This window comes from Orycteropus afer, unplaced genomic scaffold, assembly GCF_000298275.1.
Source record: "Orycteropus afer afer isolate SDZICR_OR568_19922 unplaced genomic scaffold, OryAfe1.0 scaffold00143, whole genome shotgun sequence".
Lineage (NCBI taxonomy): Eukaryota > Metazoa > Chordata > Mammalia > Tubulidentata > Orycteropodidae > Orycteropus > Orycteropus afer.
This window is the reverse complement of record NW_006921730.1, coordinates 4,376,957-4,400,498: the sequence shown is the minus strand read 5'-3', so window position 1 is coordinate 4,400,498 and position 23,542 is coordinate 4,376,957. Positions and strand designations below refer to the sequence as shown.

General features: G+C 36.8%; 1 protein-coding gene across 1 annotated transcript in view; it reads right to left on the bottom strand.

Moving 5' to 3' along the window:
* LOC103201149 (ABI family member 3 binding protein) overlaps nucleotides 1–23,542 on the bottom strand; it is a 430,073-nt gene that overhangs the window by 135,509 nt on the left and 271,022 nt on the right. Inside the window, 10 exon segments of the mRNA XM_042781643.1 lie at nucleotides 49–129; nucleotides 1,019–1,066; nucleotides 2,372–2,418; nucleotides 7,920–7,989; nucleotides 8,811–8,882; nucleotides 10,688–10,759; nucleotides 11,863–11,937; nucleotides 12,501–12,575; nucleotides 13,696–13,770; nucleotides 22,702–22,776. Of these exon segments, the coding sequence (XP_042637577.1) occupies nucleotides 49–129; nucleotides 1,019–1,066; nucleotides 2,372–2,418; nucleotides 7,920–7,989; nucleotides 8,811–8,882; nucleotides 10,688–10,759; nucleotides 11,863–11,937; nucleotides 12,501–12,575; nucleotides 13,696–13,770; nucleotides 22,702–22,776 (690 nt within the window).

Here is a 23,542-nt window from a genome sequence, read left to right as displayed (position 1 = left end):
CAGTATTCAGCTATCTGTGTTAACTGGGACCCTGGATGCCGCATTTACCAGGTTTGGATTTGGGTACATCTGGACTAGGTGTGGTTTTAACGCGGAGACGATGACCTGGTGGTTTTCTCCTTTTGGGAGCTGAAGAAAGAAAATTAGCTAGTTATTACAGGTGGCTCTGCAGGCTGACAACATTATGTATCTTTCAGAAGCGTATGTTAGCCCTTTTATTTATTGTAGTGTATGTCTTTCTGCTTTGTAACTTTCGGTTAAATGAGATCTTGGGAGAAAAAAAAAACTTTAGTGAACATTTTGTAAACAATTTTTATCCAAGAGATCCTTCTATCCTTCCCTTTTAAGATAGAAAATCTGAAAACCTTGTACAGCTTAGGGAATGCAGTCATATAAATGTATTTCAAGTGTGTGTTCAATAGGAGCCTATGATAGGTTGCTTTTAAAAAGTCAGTAGATTTTTCATGAGAGGTGAAAGTCAAAATTTTATTTGGCCTCAGATTCCAAATGGCCAAATTTTTCACTTAGCAGTAAAAAAGTCCATAAACCAACAATATATGCAACAAGGCTCTGAATTAGTGATATAATAACCTCAAGGGAGGTGACTTTTTTATGAAACAAAGTTATACAACGATAGGATTTAATTTTTTTCTTTGGAAATAGGAACAGTAAACACACACACACACACACACATACACAAAAGCTATTAATATATTAATCCATTAATGTGAGCCTGGCATTAAAGGCTCTCACTTGGGTGAAAATTTGGTAAATGAGGAAACAACCAAATAGAAGAATTTTGCTCCAAATTTCAAGGAGTGAGAGGACTGACTGTCTTGAAAGATTCCAAGTAGAAGTTGGATAGTTATATGACTGGGAGATAGGGGGTAGAATTCTGCTTGTGAATGGGATGTGGTTTTCTAGATATTCTTTTTAAACATATTTTTCTCTTACTCAAGAAAACACCCACAATGAGGAAGAGGGGAAACAAAGACCACTCACTCAATGACTGCATTACCTAACGTTGTTGTTGAAGGTGTGGTTCTCAGTGTTCCAGGTCCCAAGACTGTGAAGAATCATCAAGAAGGAATCAAAATCAAAGGAAGTCATTAGAGATTTATTTAAATATGGAAAATGCTTGACTTTCAATTATCAGGTCATGCAAGTATAAATAGTGAAACATTCACCCACATAAGAAATGCCTTCTTAAATAGATTTCTGTGTTTTTAGACAAAATGAACAAAAATGTACCCAGTCAGTTAAATTTGGAAAGAGAGATGGAAAAACAAAGACATGACTCTCATTTGGAAGATAGGAGTGTAATAAAGTAACAAGCAGTTCATGTTATGAAGGAAAATATGGGTCATTGGCAAGGATGGCACTACACAGAGCACATTTTTTGCTCTTGAAGAAAGAGAAGCTGTACAGAATGGGGTCGGTTTTTCTTTTTCTCTCTTTGAATGGATTTCCTAGTGACACATTGGGGTGTATTAGATCTGGAAAGGTGATAATACTTTCCAAGAATTTGCAAATGTTATAACCTTGAAAGGGAGAGAAACACCTCCAAAAGTAAAAACACAAATATGTCTTAGAGAAGCCATGGTCCTCCACTGGGAATAACAGTTTAGAACAAGCTCAGGACATACTCCTCATTATCGCTCAGGACGATAATGTATCAGATCAAGAAATCATGTTTAATGTCCAAAGAGCAGTATGGCTTTCTAGGCTGTCTCAAAGCCTCTGCTCAGTCAAGCACAGGCAGAAAGCATATCTTCTGGAAAAAAAAAAAAAAAAAAGCCTTGATAAAAGGTATGAAAGACAATTGTCAAATACTTAAAAAAAAAAAGAGAGAAGCTAAAGCTATGAACAAAATACCATTTCCAGTTGCCTTTGAGTTGATTCCAACTCATAACAACCTCATGAGTGTCAGACTAGAACTGTGCTCTGTAGTATTTCACTGGCTTTTTTTTGGAAGCAGATTACCAGGGTTCTCTTCTGTGGCATTTCTGGGTAGACTCAAACTTCTAACCTTTAGAATAGCAGCCAAGCACATCAACTGTTTGCACTACCCAAACCAAACCAAACCTACTGCCATTGAATCCATTCCAACTCAAGGTGACCCTATAGAGCAGAGTAGAAATTCCCCATAGGGTTTCCAAGGCTATAAATCTTTAGGGAAGCAGATTGTCACATCTTTCTCCCACAGAACACCTGGTGGGTTTGAACTGCCAACCTATCCATTAGCAGCTGAGCATTTTAAAAAGGGTATCACCAGGGCTTCTTTGCACTACCCACAGACCCCTAAATTGAACATAGATAATGCTAAAGAAAGGAACCTTTTTTTTTCCCACTCCCTAAAGGAAACTATCACTTATTGTTAACTGTGATGCTTGTAGAGTTTGAGGTTCAGGGCCAGTAATGAAAGCAAGCAATATCAAAGGCAATGTTGAACGGCACCATCTAAGCTAGAATTTCCTTTGTCATAAAGAACTTCTCTCATTAGTGAACAAACAGGTTCTACTGGTTTATGACAGTGAAGCTCAATCACTCCATGTCCTCTCTGCAAACCACAATAATAAAAGTTGATTTTTATTGTTGGTTTTTAACTATTCCCCCCTACTACTCAATATTGAAGAATCTTGGGTGACTGAGGATATACTAGTTTAAAGGAAGTTCAGGTAGCCGCTAGGTGATTGTTCTAAGTGTGCTCACTTGTCATTTTGTTTTCCAGCAGGAAAATCAGGGTCATCCAAGGACAGGGAAGAGACTACAGACCCATCAGGCCTATTGCTGTTTTTGTGCTGTTAGCTTTGAATGCTTGTCAGCCTGGTTGGACCCAATATTCCTTTACAGAAGATAGGAAATGAACTTATGGTCCAAAAGGGCCGCAAGTGTTCATATGGTCTTCACCATATTTACTAGCCTCTGCTGCTGATAACACAAATTGATTTACATATGAGACTTACTCCATTTTGCTTAGCAAATAATGTTGTTGTTGTTGTTATGTGCCATTAAGTTGGACCCGACTCATAGCGACCCCTCCTTGGGCTTCTGAGGCGGCATCACTATGGAAATAGATTGCAACCTTTCTTCTGAGGAGTGGCTGGTGGGTTTGAACTGCCAGCCTTCTGGTTAGCAGTCAAGTGCCTTAGGCACAGCCTTCTGGTTAGCAGTCAAGTGCCTTAGGCACTATGCTACAAGAGCTTCTTAATAAATAATAGGTGTCAAAACAAACAAACAAACAAACAAAAAACCTAGGTGTAGGATGGAGGAGGAAAGGGGAAGCTTTTGTTTGTGAAGCATTGAGTTTGTGCTAATGGTAGTGGAATATTATAGAAAAAGACAGTAATAATGGTGGCACAAAGTGAAAAATGTCATTAGTGTCCCTAAGCTATAAATGGGGAAGTTGTTATGTTGGTGAATGTCTTGGTGTGTATGTTTTTACCACAATAAAAGTTAAAAAACAAAACAAACAAACAAACAAAAAAAACCAGTCTTGGATTTCATGAAATGATGAATACGTTGAATAACTGAAGATTATTTACATATTCTGATAGATAACAAGCCTCCAATGTTCCTTCAAACTGCAGTAGGTAAATTATACTTCTTGCTGAATCTAATTTGGTTACGATATCTGTTTGGGCTATTTGAAAGAGACCATCAAATAGGTGGCTTATTATTCTATAGAACAAAAAGAATGACTTTTTTAGGGAAGAAGTTTAAAAACTCTTTTTTAAACAAGAGAAAAAGTAAAGATTTTATGTATGATTATTTTACCTTACAGAAAAAAAATTAATATGGAGCTAACTGACCATCATAAAACTTAAATAATGCTGCCACTTACATATTTCTGATATATGACATTTACCATCAATTATCTCTGACATTCCTGGACTAGTGGACATACAGGTTTGGGAGAAGCAACAAGTGACTCTTGAGCAACTGAAGAAGAACCCCCCTGCCACCACCACAAAAAATATGCAGATATAGAGTTTTCATCTATTCTGAAATCAATGCATTATAGCACAAGGTTCTCCTTAAAGGCGGCAACATGCACCTTTGTGGCAAAAAATCTTCTTGTGAGAATAAAGAAGAGTAAACGTTAGGTGTGAGAGACCGAAATGAAACAATGGTGATTGGGGAAAAAAAAAAAAGCTTTCCCCAAAATAGATTATAATAGATCAATGACGAAGCAGTAGTGATGTCTCAGATTGAAGTATACATAAATAACTCATTAGTTGATTCCAACTCATAGTGACCCTACAGGACAGAATAACATTTATGGAAGCAGACTACCTCATCCCTCTCCCACAGAGCAGTTGATGGGTTTGAACAGCTGAGCATTTAACCACTGTACAACCAGAGATTCTGTAAGCAGTGTGTGTGTGTGTGTGTGTGTGTGTGTGTAAGGGAGAGAGAAAGTGCACACAAGCACACTAGTGAGCGTACTCTCAGTGTCTCAGATTCTACATGATAAAGGTAGATAAACCTCAACACATACTAATCAATATCAAGAAGGCAACTACATCTGAAAATGACAAACATCAAAAAATTCTTTTCATACTTTGAGTTTGTAATTCATGTTTTAATTTCTACAAAGTTGCCTCCTCAAAGTGTGAAAAAGTCAGATTTGTTACACATATCATCTTTAGCCTTCACAAAGATTGAAGAATAAAGGCAACAACCAGAACAGAGTTAAAGACAATGTTAGTACATTCTGGAAAATGTAACTAATGTGACTGAACAATTTGTGTAGGAATTATCAAATGGAAACCCAATTTGCTGTGTACATTTTCACTGAAAGCACAATAAATTAAAAAAATTAAAAGAAGATTGAAGAATGTTGATTTTGTATATTCAGTAAAACCTAGAAAAGCCAGAACCTGTATAAGGCAAAAACTTGTCAGAGAAGGAAAACTCAAATATTGCCCTCTAAAGCCTAAGTCATTTGACTGTTAACCAGAAGGCTGGCGGTTCAAATCCACCAACTACTCCTCGGAAGGAGGGTTGGGCAATCTACTCCATAGTGATACTGCCTCAGAAACCCAAGGACGGGTTGCTCTTAGTCGGGTCCAACTCCATGGCACAGGCACATAACAAAAACAACAAAGAATGAAAGAGAAGAGAAGTGGTAGGACTGCATCCTGTCAAAGGCAGAAAACTTACGATCCACAAAAAACAGAGCAGTCCTCTTGTTTCAGCTTTCCTAGGTTTCATTTTATAAAAGAAAAATCTGCCTTTTTTAGTTTCTGACTAAGACTGAGACCAAATAAGGATAGAATTCCATCAACTAACTTTCAAATCTGCATCTGAAAAATACCAAAGCCCATCAATGTCAGCACTAAAAGCAAATACATCTGATAAGACTTCCTCTGTTTGACAATCTTAAGGTGTAAAGAAGAAAGGTATAAAATTCCATTAGAAAACTGAGTGGTATACAAATGACTAACCACTCACATCAGCACAAAACAAAGAAAAATACAAGTCACAATTTATCTACCATGTAAGAGCACTGTATAAAACAAAGATCTGTAATTGGAGGCTCCCACCCCACCAGTCCGTTAAAAGCTTGGAAACTGCAATGCCATTACAACCTTAAAGATTAAACCATAAAGGAAACAATTCTTTTAGAATTGTAAAAATGAGGTAAAAATGGATGAGGTAAAAATGTTGGGACATAGGAGGTGACTGTGGTTTTTGAGAAATGCACTGGAATCTACTTATAAAACAAACCCAAACCAAAGTGAATTTTTACTTATTAGCTTAACCACCAAAGAAAACCACAGGAGCCCACATGGAAAGTGAAATGGAGAAATAAGAGAATGTGAGGAGAAGACTAGGAAAGTCAGTGAATTATGCCATTAAAAAGCTTTTGCTGGTTTATTTGCTCTTCTGAACCGTGGCTAGAAACAGAAATCTTCAACAGAGCTATAACGATGGTCACCCTAAAAAAAAAAAAAAAAAAGCAAAAACCAAGGCTGTAGTTTGCAGAGATCCAGTCAGCACCCTGTGTTGCCTTGGGCCACTCAAGGTCACAAGGAGTTGGTGCAGATTCTGAAGGAGTTAGACTTGCTGTTAGGGTATATTCTTAGGTGACTAGAAAGTAGAAATCAAAAGAATACAAACTCATCATCTTCCAAATAATCCTTTACCTTTGCAAAGAAAACACCAGGTAAGAAGGCTCTTTGCTGAATGAAACACATTAGAATGGCAAGAACACACGTCTTTCCACTTATTTGTATATATAAAAAAATTTCTCTCTGAAATATTTTCTTAAAAACTTTGAAATTAATGATATACCTTATCATGTAAAAATTGTAACTGAAGTTTGGGAGAAATGTTTGATGTCATTAACTCTTATCTTGTAATAACAAAAATAATTACTTTGGAGAAATGTTCATTTCAATTTGATGACCTAAACATCCAGTCATTTCTTGACCTGCTTGGTATTCAAACACAGCATCAATAGAATGGTTATTGCCAGTACCAGTTGCCACTGACTCAATTCCAACTCATAATGACCCCAGTAGAACTGGGCTCCATAGGGTTTTCAATGGCTGATATTTCAGAAATAGATTGCCAGGCCATTTTTTTTTGAGGTGCCTCTGGGTGGACTCTTACCCTCAACCTTTCAATTAGTAGTTGAGCACATTAACCATTTTACTCAGGATTTCCTTTTATACTTTATCTGAAAGTCTCCTAAGCATAATATTTAAATAAATGTACAAGAAACCCCTCTTTTATATAGCTGTCAGAACTCTTTCAGTTAAATTGCTAGGGCTCTTCAGTTATTATGCCTTCACTGAGTAACTTCTCCAATTAGAGTTTTCATTCCATTTCTATGACTTGGAGGCCTCACCCATGGCCACAAAACTACACTGCCTTTGCCTAATTCCTAATTTTCTCCAGTCTGACACCTACACCTGGAATACAACTCACTGCCTTTTCCAAAGGAGTCATGAGAATTCTTATTCTGAGAAGTTAAATTTTCTTCCCATTTCATCGCAAAAGCAAATCATGGCCAACTAAGCAAAAATCTCTTACTTTACTAATCCTACTAGTAAACATGCCATTAATGGAAATGCCAGTCCAAAATCCATTGAATGTTATGATGAGTAATATATTGTTCTCAGACTTTTAAGGATTTGAAATTTAGATGACCATGACAACATAGTTATGGCAAAGGTTTCTGTATCCAAACTGATCTTACAAGCCAACAGTTAAGACTAATATATAGATGCAGGATCAGTAGATAATATGAAGATTTGCTCATTCAGTCTGCCATGCAATCCTTATGCAAGTAATTGTCACCATTTTAAATTATATGTACAGAATAATCCTTCCCTGCAAAAGAACCTTCTTTTCTTTAGCAAAAGACAATTATCTCCTGAGAAGAAAACAGAAATCATCATTTAAAAATCAGTCTTAATTTAGAAAGAAGGCTTGCAATACCAGAAATACAATCCTTTCTAGCCTTGCAGCTTGAGAACTGTGAGGCCCCCAAACAAGGCAGAGTTCTTTGGGGATGGAAATACTTCTCCCATTTCCAGCTGAAAGGCTATTGTGCAGTGTGATCTGAATTCCAGTGAACTTTGGTACTGGAAACTATTCTGTAGTCCCAGACAAGGGAGTCCTCAATCATTCACATCATTACATTTCTATGTCTTCTCTGTGATGGTCCTGAACATCATGATCCACCACACAGCTCAAATGGTCTTTTGCTGTGATGATATCAGAGGGGCTGGCTGTGAGGAGATCACTTCACTGCATTTTTGTCCTTTCCATGGAAAAACATATCAAATACCAAAATACAAATCAGAAGTTCTTCCTCCAGAGCTGCATGACAAAATTTTTAACCCTCATTTTGGAATATTAAAAAACAGAAAGAAAAAAAAAAAAGTTTAGGGTAATTACCAGCTGTGGTGTGTGTCACTTCTGGGCTGAGAGAGAGTTTAGGTTTCAAAGAGATAAATTGTGTTTTACTGGGAGCTGGAAAAACAAAGAAACAAAATAATAAACAAATAAAATTAGGCATTTCAGTGTCTCAAGCCATAAAAGGAAAACCTATAAACTATTTATGTTAATTGTAATAAGTCTACCATCTTGGAAGATTTGGGGAATACTCCATTAAAAAAGTTTTCATACTCCACTCACAAAACAGCATCTAATAGAAAGGTAAATACAGTGATAAATTTTTATCTTGTTTAAAAAACATCTCAAGGGTATATTTTTCTACAGAAGAAAAATATAAATATAGCATTGCAAGTAAATATAATAACTCCATAAAGATAGTGATTTTTATCTATGATCTTTTTAAAAAATCAGTCTAATTAATTTTTACCTTTACTCTATATTTCTCAGCAACATCAATCTTTAAGCACCAGGAAAATTAACATTCACTGTTAAGTGTAGTGCTATGAGCTAAAGCATAAAAAAATTCTACTAACCCTATAACAGAAAGTCATTTTTCCAAATGAAGTCTGAAGTTGAACTTGAGGGCCTTACTCAAAAAATAGAGCACTATATAAGACTTAACCTCAAATTCAATAAAAAGATAGAAGACAAGGAAGAAGCAATGGTCTAACAGTTTTCTAAGACACAAGAGGATGTATAATGTTGACTTCAGATCTTCTGATTATAGGGCCAGTTATCCATTCCTGAATATCTATGGAGTCAGTGAATTCTATGAGACTTTCAGTATTGCTCAAATGATCCATTTAGAGCACTTTTGAAACGTTACATAACAGGTGGATTACTGATTTTCCATGGTGAAATAAAGTAACACAACTTTAAGGACATAACATTATTACCCAGAGTTGTACGTGTTGGTTCAGGGCTTTTAGAAATTTTAGGTGTAAGTGTTCCAGGCTTTGTGGTTCGTTCTGGTTATGGAAAGAAAAGAAAAAACAGTTAAGATATCCTAGACATAATAAAGAGTTATCCTCCAAAGAGGAACTGAAGGGGGCTTTTAAAATACTGCAATATTTAATAGTTACTGTTTACAAAAGACCCAGTGAAAAAAAGCTTTGTGAAGGAATTTTCCAACTCAGTCATAACAGTATAACCAATGTTGCCAGCTTGATCCCAACTCCTAGTGACTCTTTAAAGACAGAGTAGAACTGCTCCATAGGGTTTCCAAGGCTGTGAATCCTTATGGAAGCAAACTGCCACATCTTTCTCCCACAGAGCGTCTGGTAGGTTCAAACTACTTTTGGTTAGCAATTGAGCATTTTAACCACTGTGTCACCAGGGCTCCTTCATAACTATATAGATCATGTTGTTGTTGTTGTTATGTGCCATGGAGTCATCTCTGACTCAAAGCGACCCCTCCTTGGGTTTCTGAGGGAGTATCACTACGGAAGTAGATTGCCCAATCTTCCTTCCGAGGAATGGCTGGTGGGTTTGAACCATCAGCCTTCTGGTTGGCAGTCAAGTGCCTTAGGCACTTTGCCACCCAAGTTCCCATACAGACCATAGAAAATATTATTTGTAATACAATGCAGTAACTAAAACCCAGTTTGTTTAGCATGAGTATGATATTACTATTTTATGATGAAAAATATTGTCTCCAGGTTGATGAGCTATGTCTATCACCTAGTCAATGCTGTAATATTTATTGTTCCATTCTCTTTTCCAGTTTAAATCCTACAGATCTCCTGAGGCCTGCATCTTCAATTCTCATTACCCTTCTCTAAGCTTCTACATAAGTATTATGTCAAAGGAAGGTTATATCTTATGGTGCTCTCTGATTGTTTTATAGGTCTTATCTCCTCAGGGTTATAAGCAATTTCAAAGTAGTAGTCACATCCTCTCTATCTCAGCTATTGCTTTAGTCCCAGGTGCAAAACTATAAACATAATAGGAACCAACAAACAAACAAACAGAACCAAAAACTATCGGCCTAACATACACTTAAAAATAGATGCGTACGAGGAAAGTGAGTTACAGTATGTATCTCACTCTGCAATTCTGTGACATGATTTGTGTTTAGGTTTACACCAATATTTATATGCCAGAACATCACATGCATAAATGTCGATAAAATATTGGAAAATTTTGAGTTTTTGTTATTGCATATCAATTATTCATCTTTAGTTAATTTCAAGTTCTATAAAAAAACTAACCTATAATAGGGAAACATACAATCTGGGCTTAAAAAAGGTATCCTCTGCTTTTTGAAAGTTTGCTTTATGCCACTTTGCTTGTAGGAAAGATCTACATTAGTACCTGTTTTTGCTAACAAAAAGAAATTCAAAGAGGAGTGTTGCTTTTACCAAAAAGGCAAAAAGCAAAACTAGCATTCAGCATTTCTTTTGCGTGAGTTGTTAAAGAGGCAACGTGCACCCTGAGAAGTGAGAGTGGCATCACCAAGGTCCTTCGCTGGGAAATACACTCAGCATCTCAGCATCAAGCCACCATAGCTTTGAACTCTGTCTTGGAGCACTAGATGTGAGTATTATTTTAAGGTTTTTTTTGTGTGTGTGTTATCTGATATGATCTGGTAGGTTATTTATTGTTTTGGGGGGGAGGAGTGTCTTGGAACAATAAAAAAATTCTCCAATATAAATTAATGGTAATTGCTTCTTCACTTTATGCCATTTCAGTTTATGACAACCTTCACAGGAATACTCTACTTTTGGATAGTGGGGAATCTGTATCTTGATAGATTAAAGAGACACTTAATTACCAGCTTTGGTTCTTGGTGGTTTGGGCTTGCGTCGTTTGGGTGTAGAAGGAACAGATGTAGTTGGCTGTGGAGCTAAAAAAAGATTTAGTACAGCTTTGATAAATGATATTTCCTGGAGTTAAACGTTTGCACCTGTAAACTCCCAAAACCCCAAACAAACTCATTGCCACTGAGTTGATTCCAACTCATAAAGACCCCATAGGGCAAAGTAGAACTTCCCTATAGGGTTTCCAAGGCTGTAAATCTTTACAGAAACAGACTGTTTCATCTTTCTCTCACAGAGTGATTTGTGGGCTTGAACTGTGACCTCCTGAATTAGCAGCCAAATACTTTAACACTGTGCTACCAGGCTCCTTATTTGTAAACTAGTTGAGTGTAAACATGGTTTATACTTTGCATTCTTAGAGTGCCCACACCATGCTTTAGACATAACAGGTACTCAGTAAAAAGTGTTGATTGGGCCAAAATGAGCATAATTTCCATATGAAGATTAAACATACAATGTACATTGTTCAATTAAATGTACTGAAAAGTGAGCATCCTTGAGGCATTTCACAACACACAGTACAGTTAAGAACTCAAAGGATGATTTATTGGACAGCAGGGGGAAAAGCACAAATGAACTGTTTGGGATTTAGAGAACTTCTCCAATTCTTTAGCTCATTACCATGCTCACCTTGAATTAACAAACTTTATTATTCCAATAATTTTCTATTATTAAATGTAGTTTTTGTTAGCTGTCTTTTGCTCATCTTTTTCTTCATGTGAAGGATTACAGAACCTACTTAGTACTTTTTATAAATCTTTTGGGGAAATATTCTGCCCAAGAGATATCTAAATATGCTAAATAGAAAGGCATATATGTTAAAATAATTATCATCTATAATTCTGCTGATATTTTCCAGTTGAAAGGAGTTCCAGCTGGAGGGACTAAAGAAGGGAAATAATTCTTTGAAATATAGAGACATTAGAATTAAGGAAATTCTTTGGGGATTATCACAAGGCTAAGTGTGATACATAACCCAGATCTTTGAAAAATTTCACAGTAGGGTATGAAGGAAAGGGTTCAGTAAGGAAAATATTCTCAAAAGGCCAAGTTGCCTGATTTTTTTTGTTGTTGTTGCCATTTTATCCATTATTTGAAAACATAGAGTTGTACAAATGTCATTAGTTACCAGGTGTTGTAGGTTGTATTTCAGGAATGGTTAAGATTTCCAGTTTTTGAGGAACGAATGGTGTTTCACTTGGAGCTGAAAATACAAACACCCCATCCCACCAAACAGTCCCAGTTAAAATGAGGTATTTTAAGAAGTTTAACATGCTTTTAGAGGGTACAAAGCACATGCTACAAGGACATGGTTAAAGATGAAAAATACACGTAGTCTTGAATGCTGGTGGATGAAATGATGATTTAAAGAAGGGGAAAGGCCAGGATGGAGAATTGTCCAGTAGCTGACTGCAGGCAGACTCAATGTATGGAAATGAGGTGACACAGGCCACAAACATATAGGAAGCGATGAAGAAGGTGAAGAATTCCATGCAGTGTTCAAAGCTTTTCACCCCTTTAAGAATAGGAAAAATATCATCCAAAATAGCAAAAAAAAAAAAAAAAAAAGAGAGAGAGAGAGAGAGTGAGCTAAAAATGGAATATAAAAGATGTCTATACTATATGAAAAATGTGTATATATTCAGAAATAAACAGATGATAATTGATTAGATGTGATGGAATTCAATGGTAATTTGGAAGAAAGGCATTCACATGGATTTTCTTTTGATGGAAAACAAAGTATGAATTTTCTGTTAAAAACATTACCCAGTGTTGCCCTTGGCCATTCAAGAGTTCTAGAAGTTTTAGGTGGGACAGAATCCAGAATAGGTTCACTTGTTGCTGTTGGAATAAACGTCAACATTTACAAAAGCAGCAGAAGGTCCCAGGAATAAAATACAAATTCATGAGTAATAAATTATGCCTCAGATGGGGAAAAAAACATCAAGAACACTGGAGAGATTGCTAACCAACACTTTTAAACTAGTGATTCATTAGGAGTTGAAGATGAGTTCACTTTTGAAAACATACATACTTTAAATATTAGAAACCATGATAAAACAGTGTTTCATGCATGCAACTTTTTTTTTTCTGATCTTTTCCTTTTATTTCATAATTGTTAATAGGAATCACTATTAGCATTCTATTTCATTTTTTCCTTATTCATGCTGCTGTTTGAAATTATTTGCCTTTATTTAGCATGACACAAATAAGACTAGGCCAAAAAAAAGATCACATCTAGATGCATGCTTGACAGATACCAGTTTTATTCACTGTGAATATCTCACAGTACTGTGGCTAGTAGGTGCTTAATAAATGCTTGCTGAAAGGAACTGATGGACTGAGGTAAATTCACTACAGATGGATCTGTAAGTGAATGCCAAAGACTAGACCCAGCTGAAGATCTAGAGACAAATGGATGACATGATCAGTTCAGAGCAGGATTTCTCACCTTGGCACTACTGACATTTAAGCCTGATAACTCTTTGTTCAGGACTATCAATGCAATGTAGACTGTTGAGCAGCATCCTTGGCCACTGGATGTCAGTAATATCTTCCCTGGTTGTGAAAACCCAAATTGTCTCTACACATGTCCCCTGAGGAAGGGAGAAAAATCTCCTTGCACTTGAGAATCTGTGCCCTAAAGAAAATTCTCTAAGACTCTAAAGACCTTTTAGAATGATTCTGAACAACAGACTGACAAGTCACTACATCACTCTGCCTCAGAAGCAACCAAAGCCATTTGCATCTCACACAGTTGAGAGAGCTTATTCCTTGATGGATGCAAATAAATAAGTGGTCAATGGGAGGAGTAGATAGGAGATTTCATCTCCCTGACAAAGAAGGTTATTTATTTCCCCCTGAGGAGCTCTAGAAAGTGCAGTTTTCTACTCTGCAAAGGAATACGAGGCTCAGACTTGTCTGACTGCCTAGGATTCAAAGACTGAGAGGCTGTGTATACCTGTGTGGGGCTCTGATATTTCAGGTTCATCTGATGGTGTGGGGCTTGCAAAAACAGGTGGTACATCGTAAGTTGCTAAAATAAATAAATAAATAAAATAAGATAAACAGAAGATATTCATTTGAAAGCTTTCATGACATGCTTTAATGCTAGCTGAAGATGACCAGGAGCTCTGGTGGTGCAGTGCCTAAGGCATTTAACTGCTAACCAGAAGACTAGAGGTTCAAACCCACCAGCCACTCCTCGGAAGGAAGATGGGGCAATCTACTTCTGTAGTGATACTGCCTCGGAAACCCAAGGAGGGGTCGCTATGAGTCGGGTCCCACTCGACGGCACATAACAACAATAACAACAACGAAGATGACCAGTTTTATGTAGGTGCTAGCAGGTATGGGTCACTGGTGTGTAAAGCAATCCGGAGACTTGCCTTTTGTCAGATTTGCTCTGAACTAAAACTTTTATAAAGTGAGCCCTGACACTGGCCTCTGGGGTGTTGTGAATATAGTGCTGTGTATTTACGATGAGGTGGTACCAGCTCTAAATCAAAGAGCTTCAAAGAGTGTAAACATAAATGAAGTCAGATGGCAGTGTGAGGAGAGACTGCTAAAGGAAAGAGGGGAACAGCAATAATATTGAGGCCATTTACACATAGTCAACAAAGGATTCTTCTTAGTAAAAGTTACTGGCATGATGTCTTATGTTTGGACAGCACTTTACAGTTTGTACAGCACTTTCTGATATATTAGCTTATTTAACCCTGTTAATGTTCCTGAGAAAGAAGTAAAGTAGATAGACACTATCCTCATTTGCTAGAAAATGAAGCTGAGGTTCAAAGAGGTGAAGCCATTTGCAAGTGGTTACACACAGAGATTGTTAAATTCAGTGTTTTTCCCACTCCATCAGCAGGGGCAGGCATGGCAGAGCTGTGTCCAGAACTCTCCTCTCACACCATCCCTCCTGCCATTTTACCTTGAGGAAATTTTCTTTCATGTATTCATGAGCCCTAGGTAGATTTAAAGATACATTGTATATTCCACACTAGATAAAGAAAGTAGAATGAACTTCAAAATGAACATTAAGTGATTTTGATACAAGGAAAATTTTCATGCTCGCATAAGAGTTGAACCTGTAAGCAAAAACAACACTCAACCTAAAAATGTCCTCTTTTATGTATAAAAAAGCTGTCATTATGGTTATGAGAGGTACAGAAAAAACTTGAAAAAAACATGAGGTAGATACTTGTACAGAAATAAAGTAAAATAGAGAGAGCTCATGGAAAGATTTATTCATTGGGTTACTTTCAATTCAGAGACAATATAATAATTTGGAACCATTGCTGGTTAAAGCTATAAAACAGATGATATCAGACCATGTGACACACTCTACTATGCAGAGAGAGCAGTTTACATTGCACTGCATAAAGAAGAGGCAGGAAATATATTTTAATTTGTGAGGGTAAATTCACTGCTTTGCAAAATCATCAAAAATAGAAAGACTATTGTGGACACTAATAAAATATTCACACATTCTGAGAATAGAGTTTTTTAAAACCTTGTAATGTAAAGGTTTCTTTAATCTAGCTGCAAGTTTAAAAGGTCATGTATGTGTAACTGATCTTTTAAGTACAAAAATGCTGGCAAGTCTCTGATCTTAGGTTCACTTTAAGCCAATTTCCTATCATGGGTCTAGCAAAGTCAGCTATATCTAATACTAAATACATTAGGGTAACTCTACCAATTTGTATTTAACTGTCTCACACTAGGGAAGAAATCATGAAATAGTAGCTTGACTTTTATTTATTTTGTTGTTTTTGAAAATTGCTACTACTTTCTTTAAGTTATTTTAACACTTCTATTTCCCTTCCATCTAGTGACATTGGGCCAATTTTCCTTTATTCTATACTTCCTATTCCAAGAAATGATATGTATTTATCCCTTTTCTATTTATTTTCCATTTTTACGATTCCCTTCCAAACTGGAGCTCCAAGCCAGGCTGCCATCTTCCCACCAGTTATTCCCAGGTGGCACTTTCCTAGGGAAATAAGTGTTGCATCCATCATCCTCTGGCAATTGTGGCTCATGTCTGGAAATTCCCAATTGTCAGGGACCTCTTACTTCCAAATATTTTCTGAAACAGACTTCAGAGTTAAAAACACATTTGCTGGCAGATTTTGTCCCTAATATTTCTATTTCTGGAATTTCTGAGAGTTAATTGCTTAAAAAAAAGAAGAGAGAGAGAGTGTTAAAAATACACAAATACCACTACCTCCTTAAAGTTTTATGTTGTTTGGGCAGCTCTGAGAAGCACACCACCACCTCATTTCATTCTTGGGTTAAACAAGATTTTTTGACTATGAAGTAATAGCTGTTAAACGACAGTATTGAAAACGGAGTTCTCTCAAAAGCTTCTAGACATTAGCTCTTGATTTTTTTTAAATAAAATCATTGTATGCAACTTTTATACCAGAATGAAATGCATGGAATAGTTAGGCCTCCCTGGTTTTAAAATGATACTCCACCTACAAAATTGAGAAATAGCTGAGATTAGGGGTGAACCTTTTTATTTAGACAATTTACATTCTAACATAGTATATCCAGAGGCATTCTATCACCTATGTATACTTCCGTGGGCAAAACACTCCTCTTATTTGACTTTAAGAATACCTCTAATCTTGCATTCATAGAATATACATGAGACCAAAAGTTGTAGAAGAAATTGAAAGTAAAATAGACAGTCCAATACAAAGTTATAAAAAGCGTATTAGTTGCTTTCCAAAAAACAGGGACCTCTGGTGGAGCAGTGCCTCAGGCATTTGACTACTAACAAGAAGGCTGGCGGTTCAAACCCACTAGCCATTCTTCAGAAGGAAGGTTGGGCAATCTACTTCAGTAGTGCTACTGCCTCGGAAACCCAAGAAGGGGTCACTGTGAGTCAGATCCGACTCAACAGCAGTGAGTTTTTTGAGATTCCAAAAAACAGTAATGGCTCCTAATTATGATAACTTAATTATACTTTAGGAGCTCTGGTAGCATAGTGCCTAAGGCACTTGACTGCTCACCAGAAGGCTGGTGGTTCAAACCCACCAGCCACTCCTTGGAAGGAAGGTTGGGCAATCCTACTTCCGTAGTGATACTGCCTCGGAAACCCAAGGAGGGGTCACTATGAGTTGGGGCCGACTCCACGGCAAACAACAACAAATTTTACTTTTAGATTTTTCAAAGAAAATATATGTGGTAGTTATGTTTGTGTGTCAACTTGGCTGGGCCTGGTTGAGTGGCTGGGCAGCTGGTGGTAGTTATTCCTCATTATGAGACTGGCAATAAACTCCATGGTGGGATCTACCACAAGCAGCTGAGTAGCTGCCTTTGGGAGTTGGTCCGCTTCCTGTATATAAGGATAAGCCTTGGTAATGGTCTCTAGCTTATTGGCACCCTTGGACCCTCCATGTAGTCATGTTGTTGTTCAGCAGCCTGCCATGCTCTGCCAACCTGGGGACTTACAATGGACTTAAATTAATGGCCTGCCATGTGGTCAGGTAACATTGGGACTGTGCCATTTTGTTTGTCAACCTTGGGCTTCTCAGCCTTAGCAGCCAACAGCTGTCTGAGTGAAGCCTCTAGCTTCAGTAGGCTGGGAGTTGGAGGCAGAGATGAAGCCCAAGGCTGAGGGGCTTTCACCTATTCCTAGAGCCTGGCACTTTGAACTTGGACTTAAAGCCTCCAAACTGTAAGAATAAACTCCTGTTGTTCAAGCCGTCCCATTTGTTGTATATTCTTGTCAGAACAGCACTAGGTAGCCAGAACAACATACTTTTTCTAAAACTACCATCTGCCCTAAAATAGAATCTATGACTTTGCTCTGTTACTTGGTAAAACCACACTGCTAAATTATGCATCATTAGTTGTACATTTTATTTTTACTTTTGCTTGGCTGATGAAACGTAAATTCTACAATGAAAATAACCTGATACTGCTCTGGAAATATATGACAGCACCCAAACAAGGCATTTCAAATGATCAGGAATGTATCCTTTTATTTTATTCAAATATCCTGAATATTGATAATTATATGAAAGGCTTTCCTTTTTTCAACATCATTTCTCAGAAGAAAGACAAAAGATGTGGTATCTGTTGTGTGCATTATGCACTCCAAGATTTATTCATCCCAGAGTCTGGCACTGGCTGGATACTCGGTATTCAAGATTTCTATTACAATGAACAAATAATAGCAAGTCTTACAGTTGGATAGGTCAAGCTCCTAGTAAGGATAAATGTCTTTGTGGCTCAGTTTAAAGAACAAATGAACATATCCTTTAATCATTATAGGATACACACATGTGTGCACAAAAATCTCTTACTCTTCTACACAACCTGCCATATTGCTTATGTGGCTACACCCTGCCATGGAAATAACATGGAAATGCCTAAAGACAAATATAAAGTGACCAGGAAAAAACACAACAGGAATATCAGTAAGTGGCTGAAAGAGGAAAATACTTATAAACACCACACACAGAGTTCTTAGCTCTATTTAAATAAATGAATAATGCTTTCTTCAGTTCATGGAAAAATAAAATACCTTTCTGGTAGGCCTTGAAATTTATGAAAATGTTGCCGGCATGAAAATGCTCATGAAGCAAAACCAAAGGCTGAGACTATAAATCTCTACGAGGCCACAATCAATCTGTAAACCATCTGCTACACTTGAATTCCACTTTCTGCTCTCAAAGCATCAACACCAGCACTCACTCCTACTTTTTCTCCTCTCTAGGGCTTAATCCAGTTGGGTGGGCCAGATCCGCAGTAATCAACACCTCACAGGGCCGGCAGTAAGGTCCAAATGTAGAGGTTACCTTCTTTCCACTGCTCCGGGCAAACCACTCATGGCCAGAACCTTCTATCCTGAATACCGCTCCATGTGCACATGATCAGGGATAAACTAAAGAAGCTCTCCAAGTGGATTTTAATGAAAGACTGCGGCCAGTCATCCTCAGTTCTGATGCTATCCAAGAAAACTGCTAAACATAATTGTTTGCTGCTCCAAGTTGAAGTGAAACTATTATACCAGAAGAAGTCTTAGTAATAAGTCATGGTAATTTGGGGGACAATTCCATTAGTCTGGAGATGTTGAAGGGGAGAAAAGGTAGAACAGAATTTTCTAAGAATGAAAACAAACATGATGAATCATCCTGCATTTGCAACCATTTTCTTTGCTTGATTTGGGCTCTAAGTTCCGCCTGATGCTAAATGATCATCTTTCAAGGGGATGGTCAAGTAAGTTAAGTAGGTTTAATACTAAAGGCATTATCAAGACAGGGATAAAAAAGCTTATTTCTACCCCTCCCTAGCCCTCCAAATGTATGTGGTCTTTCAAAATTGTGCACATGCCCCTTTAGGGAATGATAAATACACACCATCTATACTGCTTCTACCATCTCCAGTGCCCATGGTAAACACAGCCAGGTGACTAGGGGATTATTTCACTCACTGAGATGAGTCAGGGTCTCAGATTCCAGTTCATGAAATGATTCAGGCAGCCGCTATAACTGAATAGAGCAGCTGTGAATATGAATAAAGCTCTTTATTGTTCCTGCCATGTAAATAGGACATCAGACCATTCCCCTGGGGTTGCAGGAACTCGGAGAATAACACTGCACATATCCTGTTCTTTCTCCTTAAAATTTTTAATACAAGTGAAATGATGACCTAAGGATCATTTTGTATCATATCAGCTGTGGAGTCATTTTTGTCTGCAGCAGTTCAGGGGAGTTTGGGATGGGCAGTGTGCTGAGAAAAGGGAAGTACTAAATGTTAAACTCCATTGTATCGAGGACTATTATGTTCTGTTGCTCATTGTAAGTATTTTATACATTATTTGTAAGATATAACAACCCAAAGGAGCTCTGTAGCATAGTGCCTAAGGCACCTGACTGCTAACCAAAAGGCTGGTGGTTCAAACCCACCAGCCACTCCTTGGAAGGAAGGTTGGGCAATCTACTTCCATAGTGATACCGCCTTGGAAACCCAAGGAGGGGTCACATTGACTCAATGGCACATAACAACAACAACAACATAACAACCTGAGGAAAAATGTATAAATTATTTCCATTTTATAGATGGGGAAACTAAGGCTCTGAGGGGTTAAATAACTTGTCTGAAGTCACATAGCTGATACATTTGAGCTGGATATTGCTCTAGCTCTGTCTCATACCACAACACAAGGATAAGTTGATCACAATCACAGTAAAAATGAATTTCAGGGACTGATGAGTCTTTCTCCAAGACTTTCTTTCACATTTGGAAGGCACTTGTCTTCGACAGCTATGAGTTTGGTTTTGGTTTTTCTCCAATAACAACATTTAATTCTTCAAATTTCAGAGCAAAGTACATAGCATTATTTCACTTTTAATTTGGAGTGGGTTGTTGGAGAGAAGATTAGGGAAGAAACAAATTAGCGTCCAGTTTTCTCCTCTACACATTCAGAGACAAGTCCTTCACGTATCTCCTTAGGATAAAAGAAAATAATAACTTCCTTTGTTTAGTTTCCAGGAACATTGGAAGGATTGATACGGTAGTATGCATAAAATGTTTTGAATCTCTTGGAAGAAAACTGCTTTGTTAATTCAAAATAATATTACTCCAGTGGAGAGATGATCCAATGAGCACATTCAGTGCATGCAAACACAACTCATGTGGGGACTGAAGGCGCTGAGAGCTTTTCTAGAACTCAGTCTGTAATGACACTGAAATCATAGTCAACTGGCTGCCTTCCAACAGAATCTAATACCAATTCTATTGCATCATCATCAGGATTGACTTTCCCTGAATAATTGTCATGAACACTTAAGTATTTCGAAAATGAGGCCAACCTTTTCAATACAGAATTTACAAACAATTTTATATCTTGATACATAATTATAGAGCGGATTTTCATGATTTCCTTTATATACTTTAAAGAAAATTGCATTTGCCAAAGGTATCAAAATTGATCAATCCTGCTTTATCTATAAACCACACTTTATAGAAGGTTTAATACAAAATGCAATTCCAAATAATGAGATCACAAAATGTAACAATGAAAGATTAGGGCAAACAAGCTAAAATGGGGAAGGACATGTTTGGCAACTACACAAATGTTATGGAATATTCCATATTTCAAATACTTTGTCCCATTGTTGACATAAACTATTGTAATGGCACAGGGATTTCAATATGCAGCATGTAAGTTAGATTTCCATACAGACTTTTATATCCAGAAGTGATACAGAAACCTTGTTAAGAGCATGCATTCTGATTTTTTTTGACACAGAATATAAAGTAAATGTTGAAAAAAAATCCTATAAATGTTGAAGCAGAATAAATTTTACAAAAGGTATTGATAGAAAAAAGTCTCTGATATACAGCAGTGTTCTCCTATTGAACATAAATAATTTTAAAAAACATGAATATAAGACAAGGCCACTGGGTGACACTGATGGATCAAGATAAAAACAAAATTACCCCGTAATCATGTGGGACACGAGGAAAAACACGAACATTGTCCAAATCACCAAAATTACCAACATTCCCATAGCTGACTAATAGAAGCAATAGTTGCTTCTTTGCCAATGATGGCTTTGGCTTTCCTCTGTCATTCTTGCATCCTAGTTAAGAATTAAGATATTCAATCATAGAATGACTCCCTCTTTCTGATAGTATTCAACCCCGAGTAAAGCTTCACTTCCTTGAAAATTTTACACAAGTCCAAATAACCAACTGCTAGTCCTTTCTAACACTCTCTTATCGAAAGATTCTACAGTTCTCCACGGTCTGTATTCTCCATCATAGCAATGAGTAAACAAACCTAACATTTTTCAACTACAATTGGTCCTTGGTGGTTTTTGGCTGAAGGGAACTGACATAGTAAATACAAACATCCTAACAGAGAAAACAAAACAGGTTCATTTTGATATAACAATGTCATCAATACCTGTTAAAATTTATTGTTTTTTCAAAGAATACAACTTAACATTTTCCAAAGTGATGTCGATGCTTCTAGTCCATATAGCAGAAAATACTGTAAGGGCAGTCTGAAAAGTTCCTGGGGCTAATACTCGTACCTGCATCCATCGCTTACTGAACTGTAAAACCCACAGCAAGGCCTAATACTTGGACCAGTGAGAGCTGGAATTGGTAGTTGCCCTGTCAGTACTGAGGTAGCTGAACAATGAGGATGATTCCTGCCCCTTAACCACTAATCATACTCTACCCAGAAAATCTAGGATATTCCTTTTCTGGGATTAAAGGCAAAATGAACTTTTCCTGTACTGGGATCTTCCATCTTATCATATTTGTCTCTTTGCAATTCCACAACCTTTACTTTCCAACATATTCCTTCTGACCTCAACTTGGTTTAAGTCAAGATTTGTATAAAATTCATATCCTAGATATTAGTTGCTATAGGCATTACAACTAGTCAGTTGTGGTTGTGGTATACAAGAATTTTCAGGAGAAATAAAAGTCATCATCACAGGTTACAAATGAGGAAACCAAGACTCAGAAAAAGTGGAGAAAAATAACAAAGGCACATATTAGTGGGAGAATTAAGATCCATTATTAACTCCAAGATTGCAGTCTCTCCTCTGTATCATAATAGCCCTACAGATTTTAGGACTTAGTACAATATCTTGAACATAGTAAACTCTCAAATGTTCGTTGAACATTTTGTTGAAAAGGAAGCAAATATCTGTCTGCAAGGGATACTTAGTTGAATGCCTGCTCCCTATTTTTGTCACTGCATGTTGTTAGAGACTCCTAGAAAACAATGAACAAATTCAGAGTTCACACTCTAATGAGATTTCTAATAATATAGCCAGAAATTAAAACAGCTGAGAAATCATTTTGCTTTTGTACTAGGGAAAAATGAGATCCATCTAAGTGTCAAGAATGTATAATCAATGAAAGAATCTATAACAATAAAAAGTTAAAATTGTTATTATTATTATTTTTAATTAATGAATACAATTACCAGTTTGAGGCTGTAGAACTTTGGTATCTTCAGACATTTTAGTTGCAGGCGCAATCCATGGCTTTTCACTTGAAGCTGTGGGGGAAAAAATAGAAATTGCTGAAGATTTTTTGAGAGGAGTAAGAGACAAAAGTATGTTATTGGTATGGTTAAGTGGCTACCAGAGGCTCGAAATAAAAAATACATATTTATCCAATTAAAAATCATTATATATTGAGGAAAAAAAAATCAACATGCACCCATCTGAAGAGTGTTTAGTGTTTAGAAAGATGGGAGTTTGGTGCCATACTTTTAAGGGCAGAAAACTAACTACATGAGCTAGGAGGAATTAATAGACTGATTATACTTACTGAATTTATAGAAAATACATTCAGACAAATAGTTTTTTTTTTTTTTTTTTAAATCAAATCAACCATTTGTTTGGACAAGTTAACTGATTCACCAGTTCATTGGAGTTTGCAGAGACAGCAATCAGTAAACATGTCCCACCCACATTCTTAACACCAGATTTAAGGTGCTATCATTACCCAAAGTATCCCCAGGTTTCTCAAAGGGGAAGGGTGTTTTTGCCCAAGGAAATTCTGGTAGTCTCTTTGGAGCTGGAATGAAACACACAAGAAAAGTTATGACCTTAGGTATTAGTAACAGACAAAAGATTTTAAAAATCTCACATTTGTAAAAGCAAAAATAAACACAAAAAGGCAAATTATCTCATGTCAAGTAAGGAACCTTTAGCAGTATTTCTTTTCTTTCTTTTTTTTTTTTAATTTTATTTTGATTTGGGTGAAGATTTACAGAGTAAATTCACTTTTCATACAGCAGTTCACATATACTTTGTCCC